Source organism: Carcharhinus amblyrhynchos, unplaced genomic scaffold (assembly GCF_965287045.1).
Source record: "Carcharhinus amblyrhynchos unplaced genomic scaffold, sCarAmb.v2.hapA scaffold_38, whole genome shotgun sequence".
Lineage (NCBI taxonomy): Eukaryota > Metazoa > Chordata > Chondrichthyes > Carcharhiniformes > Carcharhinidae > Carcharhinus > Carcharhinus amblyrhynchos.
The window spans coordinates 9,509,891-9,523,972 of record NW_027649779.1 but is presented as its reverse complement, the minus strand read 5'-3'; the positions used below and the strand labels follow the sequence as shown (position 1 = coordinate 9,523,972).

Below are 14,082 nucleotides of genomic sequence, written 5' to 3'. Positions count from 1 at the left end.
TCCTCCCCTCTCTTTGTTGGGTAAGTAGGAATCCGGTATGTTAACAATCCCTCTCTCTGATGGGGGATTGTTGCTCGATGTTTTTGTGTGACCCTCACTTCAGTTCCCAGTGGGTTTGGTGCAGCAGCTTAAAACAGACGAAGGGTAAAAGCATGGACAATGAGAGAAGCAGAAACACCGAGATCTAAATGTTGTGTTTGTTTGTCAGAAATGTTGAAATTGTTGGATTTTTCCTCAGGGAGGAAAGTCAGTGAATTTATTTTGGAGAATCTTGTAATAAATGAGCTCTATTCTGTCTCTAAGACAGGGTGGATCTGAACTGGGCGCAGAAGTTCAACAAGACTTGGAATTTGGCCTGAAAATATCTGACTCAAACCAAAAAAAAAATCAATTGGAAGGAAAACTGAAAAGCAATCAATGAAGCGATTGGGTATTTCATTTATCGTTAGAGGAAAATGAATTTATTCTTTTTATTGTAGTTTTAAATGTAACCAAGTAATTCTCATTGACATGAATTAACCGTGTCCATCAGTGCAAGGGAAATGTTCACAAAACTGGGTTTACCGCTGGATTTGTCAACTGTTCTGTTGATGATCTTCAAGGGGATGGCTTCATGTCCCACCACACAGGAGTAAGAAGCGCCGCTGGACCATTCCTCTGCTGCAATGGATAACAGGCTGTACATGAAGAAGGAGTTATTGCCGTTCTCCGCCACCACCTCGGTGTTCCTGTAGTTCCCGGGATTCACCGGCTTGTCGTTGACGGTCCACTTGACGAAGATCTCTCGGGGGGAGAAACGTCTCACTAAGCAGCTGAGGGAGACGAAACTCTGAGCGGAGACGTCTTCTGCCGAGGGCAGGAGGACAGAGACGACCGGTTCCCGCGGATTTGGATCTGCAGAAAATGTACAATAAATATCAATAAACTGGAAAATTCTGGAGACAATGAAACCGCTGGTTAGATATCAGGAAAATGTGCTTCGCTTTTGATTTTAAACGTTTCCATTTTTGATTTGCAGCTTGGAAGGGAGGTGAACACAATTGTTTTCTCAAATAACTCAGGGGGTTGGATTGGAAAGTTTCAGAAATTTTACAGCACAGAATCAGGCCATTCGGCCCAACTGATCCACTTTTCTTATTGGTTTCCTAGTTTTGATGCACCACATCAGACTTCCCCCTTCTTCTTCGATCTAAACCCAATAACATCGCCTTCAGTTCACTTTTCACTCATCAATACATCAAACTCCCCATAAAAATATCGATCGGCCCAGAATCGTTTAGTTGTAGTTTTTTTTTTCCCATTCAGGCGAGACCATTAATGCACTGAATATTAAATATTGACTTGTACACTTCCACTGGAGATAGCCACTGTGATGCATTTACATAGAAACATAGAATAGTACAGCACAGTACAGGCCCTTTGGCCCTCAATGCTGTGCCGAACTATGTCTAATCCTAAGATCAAGCTACCCCACTCCCTATCATTCTGGTGTGCTCCATGTGCCTATCCAATAATCACTTGAAACTTCCTAAAGTGTCCGACTCCACTATCGCAGCAGGCAGTGTATTCTACACCCCACCACTCTCTGAGTGAATAATGTATCTTGGACATCCCTCCTATATCTCCCACCATGAACTTTAAATTTATGCCCCCTAGTGACAGCTGCATCCACCTGAGGAAATATTCTCTGCACGTCCACTCTATCTATCCCCCCCCCCCCCCCATCATCTTATATATCTCTTTTAAGTCGCCTTTGATCCTCCTCTGTTCTAAAGAGAAAAGCCCCAGCTCCCTCAACCTTTCCTCATGAGACCCACCCTCCAAACCAGGCAGCATCCTGGTAAATCTCCTCTGCACTCTCTCCAATGCTTCCACATCCTTCTTATAGTGAGGTTACCAGAACTGCACTCAATATTCCAAATGTGATCCGATGTAGTTGCAGCATAACCCCACAGTCTTAAACTCAAACTCCCTATAAATAACCGGTAAAACACTAAAGGTCTTCTTCACGGTTCTATCCATTTGAGTCGTAACCTTTAGAGATCTGTGGATATGAACCCCAAGATCTTCCGGTTCCTCCACATTCCTCAGAACCCTACCTACATTTTGACCCTACGTTTATTCCTTCAATCTCTCAGCTCACCTGTTTCCTTGTGGATAGATGTTCTTAAAGGAGTCGGCAGATCCTGATGGCTCACCACGCACTCAAACACAGCCGCACTCAGCCAGGCTTGTGTTGAGATGTTTAATTTGCTGATCACGCTGTCAGGATCCGCTCCGGGCTTTTCGGCAATCTCTGATTTCAAATACTTCCTGTCTCGGATCCAGGACACGTTAACTCCATAAGGAGCATGAGAAATGATGCAGGTTAAGGTCACGGTCGCCTCCAGTAAGACCTGTTCTATTGGTGGCGGCTGTATCTTCACTGTAGATTCATGGCATTCGAGAGGGTCTGTGAATGAAAAATGAAAATCAACCCTAGTTCCCCTTCAGAAGCAGGACAGCAGTCTTCAGACTGAAGGAGACCAAGTTGCCTTCGAGGTATCAATCTCCAACTATCGCCTTTCAATTTCTATAGGCGATGGCAAACCAGCTTGTTCTATGAAATTATTCCCTTTATTAAAGTATTGTAGCTGCTGTATCATTCTCATGAATCAGCATTACAACTGATACCACCCGGAACTCAGGAACAAAGTACTGGCCGTTGCTTTATAAGGTTAAGATGCATTTTGCAATATTTTACCCCTGTGCTGTGACCTGTGAAACAGTCCGATACCCACTGTCTCTCCAAGTCTTACCGGCTGTCTCAAGAAAAAAAAGGTCACGTCAAGGCCACCTCACTCACTTCAAGACAGAAGGGAACATTATTTGAAAAGGAGACAGTGGCATGGTGTGTTGTCGATGGAGTTGTAACCTAGGGCGACACTCTGGGGAAATAGATTCGAATCTCACCACTGCAGATGGTGAAAGGGGAATTTAATAAAAATCTGTGATTAAAAGTCAAATGATCACCATGAAGCCTTTGTTGTAAAAGCCCACCTGGTTCACGAATGTCCTTTAGAAAAGTAAACCTGCTGTCTTTATCTGGCCTGGCATGCATGTGACTCCAGATTCACAGCAACGTGGTTGACACTTAAGTGCCCTCAGGGATGGAATATAAATGCACATCTCAGGAAGCAATAACAAAAATTGCTGTTGTGATGAAATTCTGAGTAGCACTGTCTGAATGCAGCAAACTACATGACAATAACTTAGAAATTGTTCGATGCTTTGTCCTAACTTTAATAGATCCCTAATTCCAATTAACATCAGAATGGTATATTTTATGCACGATTTGAGTCTCTTACCCCGAGATACGCTGATGTTCTGACTCTGAGTGACTTCTTGATGAGTGACCTGGCAGGTATAGACCGCTTTGCTGAACCATTCCCCAGCGGAGACTGTCAGCCGGCTGCTGGCCGAGAAGTTCCCGTTCACTCGACAGGCGGGAGAGGTGACAATTCCTGAATGCGTGGGTTCCCCATTCTTCAGCCACTTCACTTCCATTGACCCTGGCTGGAAATCGATGATTGAGCAGACGATGGTTGCAAATTTGCTGCTTGAGATTTCTTCACTCGAACTCACGGTGAGGATAATGGTTGGATGGAAAACTTGAGGACCTTCAGAAAAAAAGCATAATCGTCATTTCCTGCAGAAGATGTGGATCAATTAAACTTTTGTCTACATTAGCAACTCATTTGCAGTCTATAGACACTAGCCGGAACAATCCAGGGGTCTGGATTATGCACATCTATTTAACTGAGCTATAACCAAGGCCCTACATGTTAACCACAGTGTTTCTGTTTCACACAAGTTCCACAACACTTACATGGCATTTCAATGCTCTTGACAGAGCTGCTGTGTTGAACCTCACAGTCAATTCTGGGACATTCTCCCGCTGAGTCGCTGATGGTTAACTGGCTGCTCAGGGTGTAGGTTCCCTTCGTGTTTCGCACTGACGGGTACGTCTTAAACCCAGTGGTGAACGGCTGCCCATTTTTCTTCCATCTCACTTTGGAGACATCTGGAGAGTAATCCATCGCCAAACAGCCATAGGTGATGGAGCCGTCGGAGTTCTGTTGCTGACAGGAGGAGACCAGGCCGTAGAGAATGGGCGGAGACGGTGTCGCTGGGAAAGAATAGCCAATTGAACAAGTTAGACTCTCATTTGCGTTTATTAAGTCATCAAACATATTGTTACAAATATGTTTATGTATTAGATATAGTTCTTGGTGTTGAAGGGATGAAGGGATATGGGTAGTAGGTGTGATCAGGATATTGATGAGCTCTGACCAAAGTGAATGGCGGATTCGGCTCAATGGGCCGAATAGTCTACTCCGGCTTCTATTTTCTATGTTTCTATCTCGAATATTGATTAAAATTATGGACTTTCCTAACACTTCCGGATTAAAACTTTCTTCCGCCTTTGAGATTATGTTACTTTTATCATTTGGGAATTGTCATCTCTGTAGAAACTCATATCCCTGTCTCCACTTCTATCAAATTAGGAAGAAAAAAACATTCTGGTTTCCTCAAACTGACATGTCATTCGTTGGATTAACAGAGAAGAGCAAAGATTTTCTCCATTATTGATGAAACTACTTATTTCTCAAACAACAACACTTTGTGATGAAGAAGTTCTCCCTTCATTCAGACCATCCACTCACCTGATGAGGGAGCTCCAAACGCTTGCAATTCCAAATAAACCTGTTGGACTTTAACCTGGTGTTGTGAGAATCCTTACTGTGCCCACACCAACCTCACTCCGGCATCTCCACACTAGTTTTGGAAATTGCCTGGGTTCAAACTGATTGATGCCCCTTCCTATCTCCAGCTCACTGCCTCTCACTCCACAAAACGGAGATTAGTGACTTTGCTTCAAAAATACCTCCGGAATGAATACTTACTGAATGATCAGGAAACTCTAAATGTGATAAATTCAAATAAATGTAACATTGACTCATTGAAGAATCATACATTAATAGTGATAGTTTCCCATTCGGGCGCTGACGTTCCCTCCATCTTTCACTGAGATTACAGATGAGCTGATTGAGGTGCTAGCTCTATTCTGAACCTCCTCACTCCGCCCGTCCATCACCCGCTCTCTGCCCATTTCCCCCAGCTCTTTGCCCTTTCCCCTGGCTCTCTGCCTTTCGTGGCTCTGGCTCTTTTCCCCTTTCATCCCACTCTCTGTATTTCCACCCGGCTCTCTATACTTCGCATCAACTGTATGCCCGCTTCTCCAGCTCTCGGCCATTTCCCTCACCCGCCCCCTTTGCTTTCCCCCAGTTCTCTGCCCTCTGTCCCTGCTCCTTACCCTCTTTCAGCTTTCTGCCAGCTCTCTGCCCTTTCCCCCAGACTCTCTTGCCCTTTCCCCTGGGTTCTCTGGCTTTTTCTCACGGCTCCCTGCCCTTTCCCTCAGCTCTCTGCCCTTTCTTCTGCCTCCCTGCTCTCACTGCTGGCTCTCTCCCCTTTCTTTCTTCTCTCTGCCCCTTCCCTCAGCTCTCTGCCCTTTCTTCTGCCTCCCTGCTCACACTGCTGGCTCTCTCCCCTTTCCCTGTTCTCTCTGCCCTTTCGCATGGTTCTCTGCCCTTCCTCCTGGCTCTCTTCCCTTTCACTAGCCTTTCTGCCTTTACCCCTTGTTCCCTGCCCTTTCTCCTGTCTCTCTGCCCTTTCCCCCGTTTTTCTGACCTGTTCCCCTGCTTTGTGCCCTTTCTCCCGGCTCTCTGCTCTGTTCCCCGGCAGTGTGTCCTTTCCCCCGGCTCTCTGCCCTCCATCCTCCCCGCTCTCAGCCCTTTCCCACGCCTCCTGTTCTCCCCTGACTCTTTGCCATTGCCCCTGGCCCCGAGCCCCCAGCGATTCCCTCCAGCTCTCTGCACTCCCAGGGCAGCTCCCACCTTTGAACACCAAACTGCAGCTTGGGATCTTTCTTCTGTTTCGTTGCAGACCCTCCCCACACAGATTCAGTGAGTGTGAGTGAGAGAATGTGAGTGCGTGAGGGAGAGTGATTGAATGAGTGAGAGTGGATGAGTGATGGTGTGTGAGTGCGGAAGGTGATTAAGTGAGGGTGAGTGAGTGAGGTTCTTTGAGTGAGGATGAGTGATTGAGGGTGAGCAAGTGTGGGTGAGGATGAGAGACCGTGAGTACATGAGGGTGTGTGAGAGAGGGTGGGTGAGTGATGCTGGCTGAATGTGTGAGTGAAGCTGGGTGAGTGAGAGTCAGTGAGCGAGAATGAATGAATGAGTGTGAGTGAGTGAGGATGTGTGAAGGTTAGTGGAGGTGGGTGAGTGAGCGTGAGTGAACGAGGGTGAGGGAGTGAATGTGACTGAGTAAGTGAGGGGAAGAGTGAGTGAGAGAGAGTCAGGGTGTGTTATTGAGGGTGGTGTGTGAAAGTGTGTGATCGAGAATGAATGCGGATGGGTGGGTGAGTGAGTGAAGGTGTTTGAGTGAGGATGAGTGATTGAGGATCTGTGAGTTAGGGGGCGTGAAGTTGAGTGATACCGATTATGTGCGGGTGTGTGAGTGAATGTAGATGCATGAGTGAGTCAGTTTGAACGGGTGAGGTGGCATAAGTGAGAGGGAGAGAGAGCGGTCATTGAGCTTGAGTCTGTGGTGGTGAATCTGGGTGACTGAGGGTGGGTAGGTGGGAGAGTGAGAGTGAGTGAGAGTGAGTGAGGCGGGATAAGTGAGCGTGGGTAAGTGCGGTGAGTGAGTGAGTTTGGATGATTGAGGGTGGGTAAGTGGGGTGAGTGAGTCAGAGTGAGTGAATAGCGGAGTGAGACTGGGTGAATGAGTGTGGATTAGTGGGATGAGTGAATGAATGTTGGTGAGTGACTGAGGCTCTGTGTGAGTGAGGTTTAGTGAGCGAGGTTGAAAGAGTGATGGCATGTGAGTGTGGGTGGCTGAGAGACAGTGACTGAATGAGGGTGAGTGATTGAGGGTGCGTGAGGGTGAGTGAGTGTAAATGAGTGAATGTGGGGGAGTGAGTGGGGGTGTGAGAGTGAGTGAATGGGGGTAAGTGAGCGAATGTGAGTAAGTGAGGGTGTGAGGATGAGTGAGTCATGGTGTGTGATTGAGCTTGAACGAATGAGGTTGAATGAGGTTGTGTGAATGAGTGTGGGTGAGTGAGTGAGGATAGATGAGAGTGAGTGAGTGAATGTGTGAGTGACTGTGAGTGAGTGAGAGGGTGAGGGAGAGTGAGTGAGGGAGAGAGAGTGAGTGAGTGAGGGAGAGTGAGTGAGGGAGAGTGAGTGAGGGAGAGAGAGTGAGTGAGGGAGAGAGAGGAAGAGTGAGTGAGGGAGAGTGAGTGAGGAAGAGTGAGTGAGGGTGAGTGCGTGAGTGAATCAGTGTAGATCACCGGGCAGCTGCTTTAATGTCGGGGCCTTTCTTTCAGAAACACGGATCAGTGAACAAATAGACAGACTGAGGGAGCTGGAAGGGAAGCTTCCAGCAAAACTAGGGTCGCACAGGAATCAAACACCAAGTTTACACCAGTATTGGGGAGCCAGGCGGACTTAGTCTCAGCCAGATCCCTTCTTATTGATTGTGTCTTTGTGTCCGGTGTAACACATGGAAATCCCTACTTCTGACCTCATGTTGGATGGAATGTGTCATTGATGAAGCAATAGAAGATTGTTGGTCCCAGAACAGTCCCCTGCCGAACTCCTGCGGTGATATCTCAACTTAGATGAACTTAGATGTTTGACCTCCAACAAGCATTCCCATCCTGCTTTGTGCTAAGAATGACTGCAGAGAAGAATTTCCCGCCGATTCTTATTCATTTGAGTATTACTCGGGCTCTTCGATCCCACCCTCAATCAAATGTTACCGGGGGAGGGTGGGGGTGGGGGTGGGGCGGGGGGGTGGGGCGGTTGGTGTTGAGGGAGAGGTGTGATGACACGGTGGCACAGTTCGAATCCCGATTTGGGTCACTGTCTGTGTGGAGTTTGCACGTTCACCCCGTGTCTGCTTGGGTTTCCTTCGGGTGCTCCTGTTTCCTCCCACAATCCAAAGATGTGCAGGTTCGGTGGATTGGCCATGCTAAATTGCCCCTTAGTGTCAGAGGGGTCAAGTGAATGCATGTGGTTATGGGGCTAGGGCTTTGGCGGGATTGGTGTTGATGCAGACTCAATGGCCTCCTTCTGCAGGGTAGGATCCTATGATTCTATTCTATGATATCAAGGACAGTCACTCTGACGTATGTGAGATGGAAATGTGTAAGAGGGTGTGTGTATGTGTGTGTGTGTGTGTGAGAGACAGACAGACAGACAGACAGAGTCAGAGAGAGAGAATGTGTGTGTTACAGCGCCTGTGTGTGATAGATTGCATTTGCATATCTGTGAGACAGTGGGCTGTGAGTGCAAGAGGGGAGAGTGTGCGTGAGAGGAAGGGTGTGTGAAATGATGTGTGTGTGTGAGAGAGAAAAAATGTGTGTTTGAAGAGTTATTATTTGTGTTTGACGGTGTGTCTCTTCTTGAAAGTGTGTGTGTGTGTGTGGAGAGGCAGGGAGAGTGTGTGTGGAGAGTCTGTGTGAGATTCTGTGTGTGATTGAGTGTGTGTTTATGTGAAAAGGAGAGCGTCTATATGAGGTAAAGTGTATCCTCCCCCTCATTTACCCTATTCACTCTCTCCATCACTAACAAGCAGTGTCAGCACTGTGTGTATTATATACAACATGCACTGCAGCAACTCACCAAGGCTCCATAGAATACACTGTCCAAACCCCCTGTCTTTACATCCTAACAGGACAAGGGCAGCAGCCAGATATGAGCACTATAACCTGCAAGCTCCCCTTCAAAACACACGCCAACCTGACTTGAAACAATATCTCGGTTCATTCATAATCGCTGGGTCAAAATCCTGGAACTTTCTGCCTAACAGTAGGGCGGATGCCTGCAGCACATGCACTGCAGTTGTTCAAGGATGCTTCATATCAACACTTTGTGAAGGAACATTTAGGGAAGATTAAAAATTCTAGCTGAGCAAATAACTCTAAAATGTCTTTAAAAGATTAAACATAAGATGTAAATGAATTTGCCCCGTGAAGTTTCATACTGAATAGGTCAGGGAGTACTGTATTACGGAGCACGATATAGTAAATCTCACTTTGCATTTGTTCATCGAACATTCCCAAAGCCGGTACATCACTGCTTAAAAATCATCCAATTCTCCCTCTACAGCCTGAACTTTCTCCTCTTTCTGATGGTCACAATATGCTTTAGGGATCTCATTTCTGAGATGCCGAGTCAAACATCAAGTTAAACTGCCACAAACGGTGAAACAGTTGAGTGCCCAGCAGATAGATTTTTTTTTCAATCTATCAATTTCATTCAGACGAATTGATCAATGTTCAACTCACAATAGAACATTAATAACCTATTTTATTCATTTCAGAACTCCTCTCGACTTTTAATTATGTAACTATCTCACTCCTAGAAAACAATGTAAAAAATGTCATTTCGCTGAAAATGAACAATCAAAAATAAAAGATTCAGGACAGTCCAATGTCCCTAACAGAGATGCAGTGACACAGTAATTGTTCAATGTCCCCAGCAGAGATACAGTGACACAGTAACAATGTCCGTAAGAGGGATAGAGTGACACGGTAAGAAGTCAGCAAACCAATAAACATTTGCTTTGAAAATCATTGCCAACAAAAAAAAATCAAGGAAAAACATTTTATCGAGCTGATCGTAGCTGATGAAATAAAGGTTTTGTTTCTGAATTCATTTTCGATACAATTAAATACTCTCTAAAACGGATTGTATTTTGCACGCCAGTGCAATATTCAAGTTTTTTTATTTTTAATTAATCAGCACCAATATTATATTTTAAGTTCTTGTTAATTGGCAGTTAGTTCTCCTGTCAGCTGTCTTGAACTCAGTAATAAAATGGGTTTGCAATCATGCCAAACGTGCTTCTCCCTCCAACATTGTTAAATAATTAAGTTACAATTCAATCTTAGACAATGTTAAACAATAATTAAAATTACTGAATGGAAACTTTTAGACATCTGCCATTCATTTACTTCAATTTAATCACATTGTCATACTTTATTTTCACTACAATTAATTTATTATGACCTACAAAATGCATACCTCTGAGTTTGGATAGACTGCAATGGCCTGGCAGTTTGAAATCAATAATACTGCTTCCTAGATATAGTAATTTAGATCATCCACATAACTGAATTACTGAACACATTGTTTAATTAAAGAAAATCTGAATTAAACCGTGCAAACACAAAGAGGACAATTGATTCAAATCCTCTGTAACACTATAACATGATGCAGAATATAAGTTTTTCATCATTATAATATTTAATAAGAGTTAAACACAGAGTTCAGATAGAGTCGATTCTTCTATTCTATCATTTATTCTTCCCATAATTCTATCCTGTGTTCAGCAGTAATTGGAGACATGATGTTATTATTAACTGCAAAGCTAATATTATTTTTATAATCTTTATAATATCATAACATTTTTATATAAATTAATCTTTTTGCATTTCAAGCATTTATTTGTCAATCTCTAGCCAGTTCCCGTTGATAATTTACTACAACTCAAACACAATCATATGAACAATTTTGCTTGAGTGTCAGTGAATTCCATCTGTCAGAAAACTCTGTTCACTCTGCCAAATTTGTACAAACTGCTTTATTCTAATTGATCAAAGGTCAAATTCGACAACAAAAATAAACAATAAAAAAAACCTGATGTTCATTTTAAAACTGCCTTTGCCTTTTTAAAATCTTCCTGTCTGTCTCAAATCCCAAAAACTGGGCAAAAATGTATATTTTTTTCTGAAAATGAGCACATCAAATATAACAGATTCAGGGTAGTGTAATGTCCCTAGCAGAGAAACAGTGAATTGTAATTCATGATTTATTTTAACATGTCAGCATCAGTTAACATGAATAACATGCCCTAACATATATATTCTTTTTCCGAAAGCTTTTTTTGCTTTATCCCTCCCAAAATATTCAAACGTAGTTTTATTTTCATTTAGCCAGAACTGCTCAGTATCACTGAGTTGAAACAATGCAAAAAGAATTGAGAAACGCCAAACCATTTCACAAATTTTGAGATGAGATTAGTAATTAATTACCTCGATATCTAATTGAAAAAAAAACTTGGAAGGAATAATCTAGTTGCAACTGCATAAAAAAATGTAATACTCCGATACAAAAATTGTCAAAAAGCAACGTCTTCTTCTGCAAAACTCGAAGTCCAGTGAATGCGAACTTAGCCTGGGATATACCGATTAATGCAAAGTATCTTGTTCAACTGAGCGCGGCCGTGAAAACAGCAGGTCATCATTGAAATAGCTTCTGGAATTGTCACAAAATATTTCCAGTCTGGAAAATGTTCTTGTCATGTTAATTGTGTGAAAAAGCACAACGGAACTATTAAAGGGGATTGTTGCCAAATTATTCATATAAAATAATCTGAGGTGAATCTGGAGTTATATTACTGATTAATAATTGTTTGATGTATTTTTTTTTACTATAAAACTTGTTCATGAGAATTTTGTGATTGCAGCAAAGACTTAGTGTCCGACTGAGCGTTGTAAGTCATGACTTACTTGAATTTGTGTGTTAGCTAAAATTTATAAAGATGTTGTGACATCTTTTAGTTCTTCCTTGTCCCCAAACCTGCTTGTTTTCTCCCTGCAAGGATTTTCAAACTCAAAGATTGTTTGCGGTCAACCAGAAAACGTCTAAGCCTCAACGGCACCGTTAAAACATTATTTAAGCAACACAGAAAAAATGCCGCAAATCCAATCCATTTCACAAATTTTAAACATTCGCAGTGACTACACCACAGAATTTCCTCAGCAGTAACACAACAAAACACATCAGTGAGGGAATGAATCCGTTTCACAGAAAAACAGCTCAATTGTCCATTCAACGGAATCAAATGTAACATTGCAAAAAATCTCAATATCGAATCTAGCAAACCAGCTTTTAACCAATTATTAAACTAAACAGAAATCTGGGATAATACTAATAGCATTGCGAGGACGTGGAATATGTCCAACAAATTAGTATAACAACTTTATCACATTTTATTTATATTGGGTCGCATTTCAAGCACATTTAAACATTTGGATGATAAAAGTTCCAGCCGTCAAATGCCACCGAGATTAAACATTGCAGGTATTCCAAATTGTGAATGCAGTAAGAAACTATGTTCTAAACGAATGGTGTAAACTGTTATCACCTAAGATTGTAAACATACAAATACAATAAAGCCTGCCTGGTTTCTGCTTGCATCATGCGTTAAGCAGTTGCAAACCCGCAGAATGCTGGTATTCAATCACAAAACGTGCAACAGCTCAGTGTCACTAAGTTCAAAAATGCAGAAACACCAAATTAATTCACAAATTTTACGTATTTAAAGTCACCCAGATACATAATCTCCTCACCAGAAAAAAAAACGCATCATTGAGAGACTGAACCCCGCTTCAGGCAGAAGCAGCACAATTCTACAAACACTTACAACAGAATCAAATGTAACATTTACAGAAAAAGCTTAATATAAATTCCAGCCAATTCGCCCAACACCAGAATAATTAATGTTTACAATAGCCAGAAAATATTGCACAGCAGCACCAGCACTGTGAGTGAGTGGAACATTTTCACTGGATAAATATAGACATTTTAGAACTTTTTTTAAAATATTGGGTTAGATTTCAAATACTTGCGTAGTAGATAATACAACACGCAGCCACTAGATGTCGCCGAGATTAAACACTGCAGAAACGCTGAACTGTTTAACAGACGTTCGACTTTTAAAGTAACAACCACACAGCAGCGTCAACAGGTAAACACAAAATCACAACAACTTGGAATTGAATCCCTCAGCAGCACCTATTGTCAAGAAACTGCGGAATTCTAAAACCCCTTTGCAGCAGAATCACAGGAAACATTGTAACAATTCACAATCCAAAATCCACCAAACCCACATTTATGTTACCAGATGGATTATTAGTGTAGACAACTGTAACAAGCAAAGGCAGACATAAACCAGTTACTCAATGAGTGCATGGTTCTTACCTGTAGTCACCGTCACCATGGTCCCTTGTCCCCAGTAGTCGTAGTAGTCACAGTGTCACCTTCCCTGGGCTGTGTCATACAATAACCTTCACTGCAAAAATTAGACACAAAACCATCATTCTTTTAAATATCCACAAACCAGAGGAAAAGCAAAGTCAATTAATGTTCATTAAATTATAATTGTATTTCTGGATATCATTTGCCATTCATAAATTACCCTAAGGTGTTATATTTCACAGAATAGCACATGAACATGTTGTTGAAAACACCAACTGCTAATTGAGTAATTATCAAGATTTTCATTTTCATTTTTGTCATGAGGTCAGTGCTGGACATAAATAATATTGTACTGTAATTAAAGTTGGAAGTTAAAAGTGACACTAATCCAGCTTCAATCAACCAGTGCTGAGGGGTTTTTGTATTGACAGTAACTGCTGTGCCATCCAGGTATCACAGTGAGACACAGCATGACAAATACTAAGGCAGACTGTTAACTGTAAAATACAGAGATTTGATTTCACTGCTATTTCAAAAGCCTGTTTCCATCTCGTTAAGAGTAGGTCAGTGGGGTATTTCATTTTTTTTTACTGGTCTTTGTATTGATAAAGGGGGTTAGAAAATTTTCCACTCACGGTTCACATTCAGCATGCAAATCAATAACAATAAAATTGAAGCATTTTATATCTTAAAAAAAACAATGCTCCTTCTACCTATTATTTTGTTGAACCCTCATTTAGCTTGGCATTCAGCAGTGGCATAAATCACAAATTTAAGCAAAATCGTTCTCTGAGGTTTTTGTATGAGGATGTCGCTTTGCTAAGCATTGTGAACCCACTGTTGTATCACAGTGACACAGGCCGGGACAAAAACTGCACTCACTTTGTTCAGTACTGCCGCTCAATATTCACTTCAAATATACCATTAGTTCTGTTCTAATTTAAAATTTAGGCAAATGTTTATATCATACAATCTATCAGAAATGTCA

At 42.4% G+C, this 14,082-nt stretch overlaps 1 gene segment (V, D, J or C); it reads right to left on the bottom strand.

The window, feature by feature from the left end:
• Positions 1-304: 304 nt before the first annotated feature.
• The window catches only part of LOC145362510 (Ig heavy chain C region-like), a 202,270-nt gene continuing 188,492 nt past the window's right edge, over positions 305-14,082 (bottom strand). Inside the window, 3 exon segments of the C gene segment in view lie at positions 305-894; positions 2,144-2,452; positions 3,348-3,659. Of these exon segments, the coding sequence occupies positions 503-894; positions 2,144-2,452; positions 3,348-3,659 (1,013 nt within the window).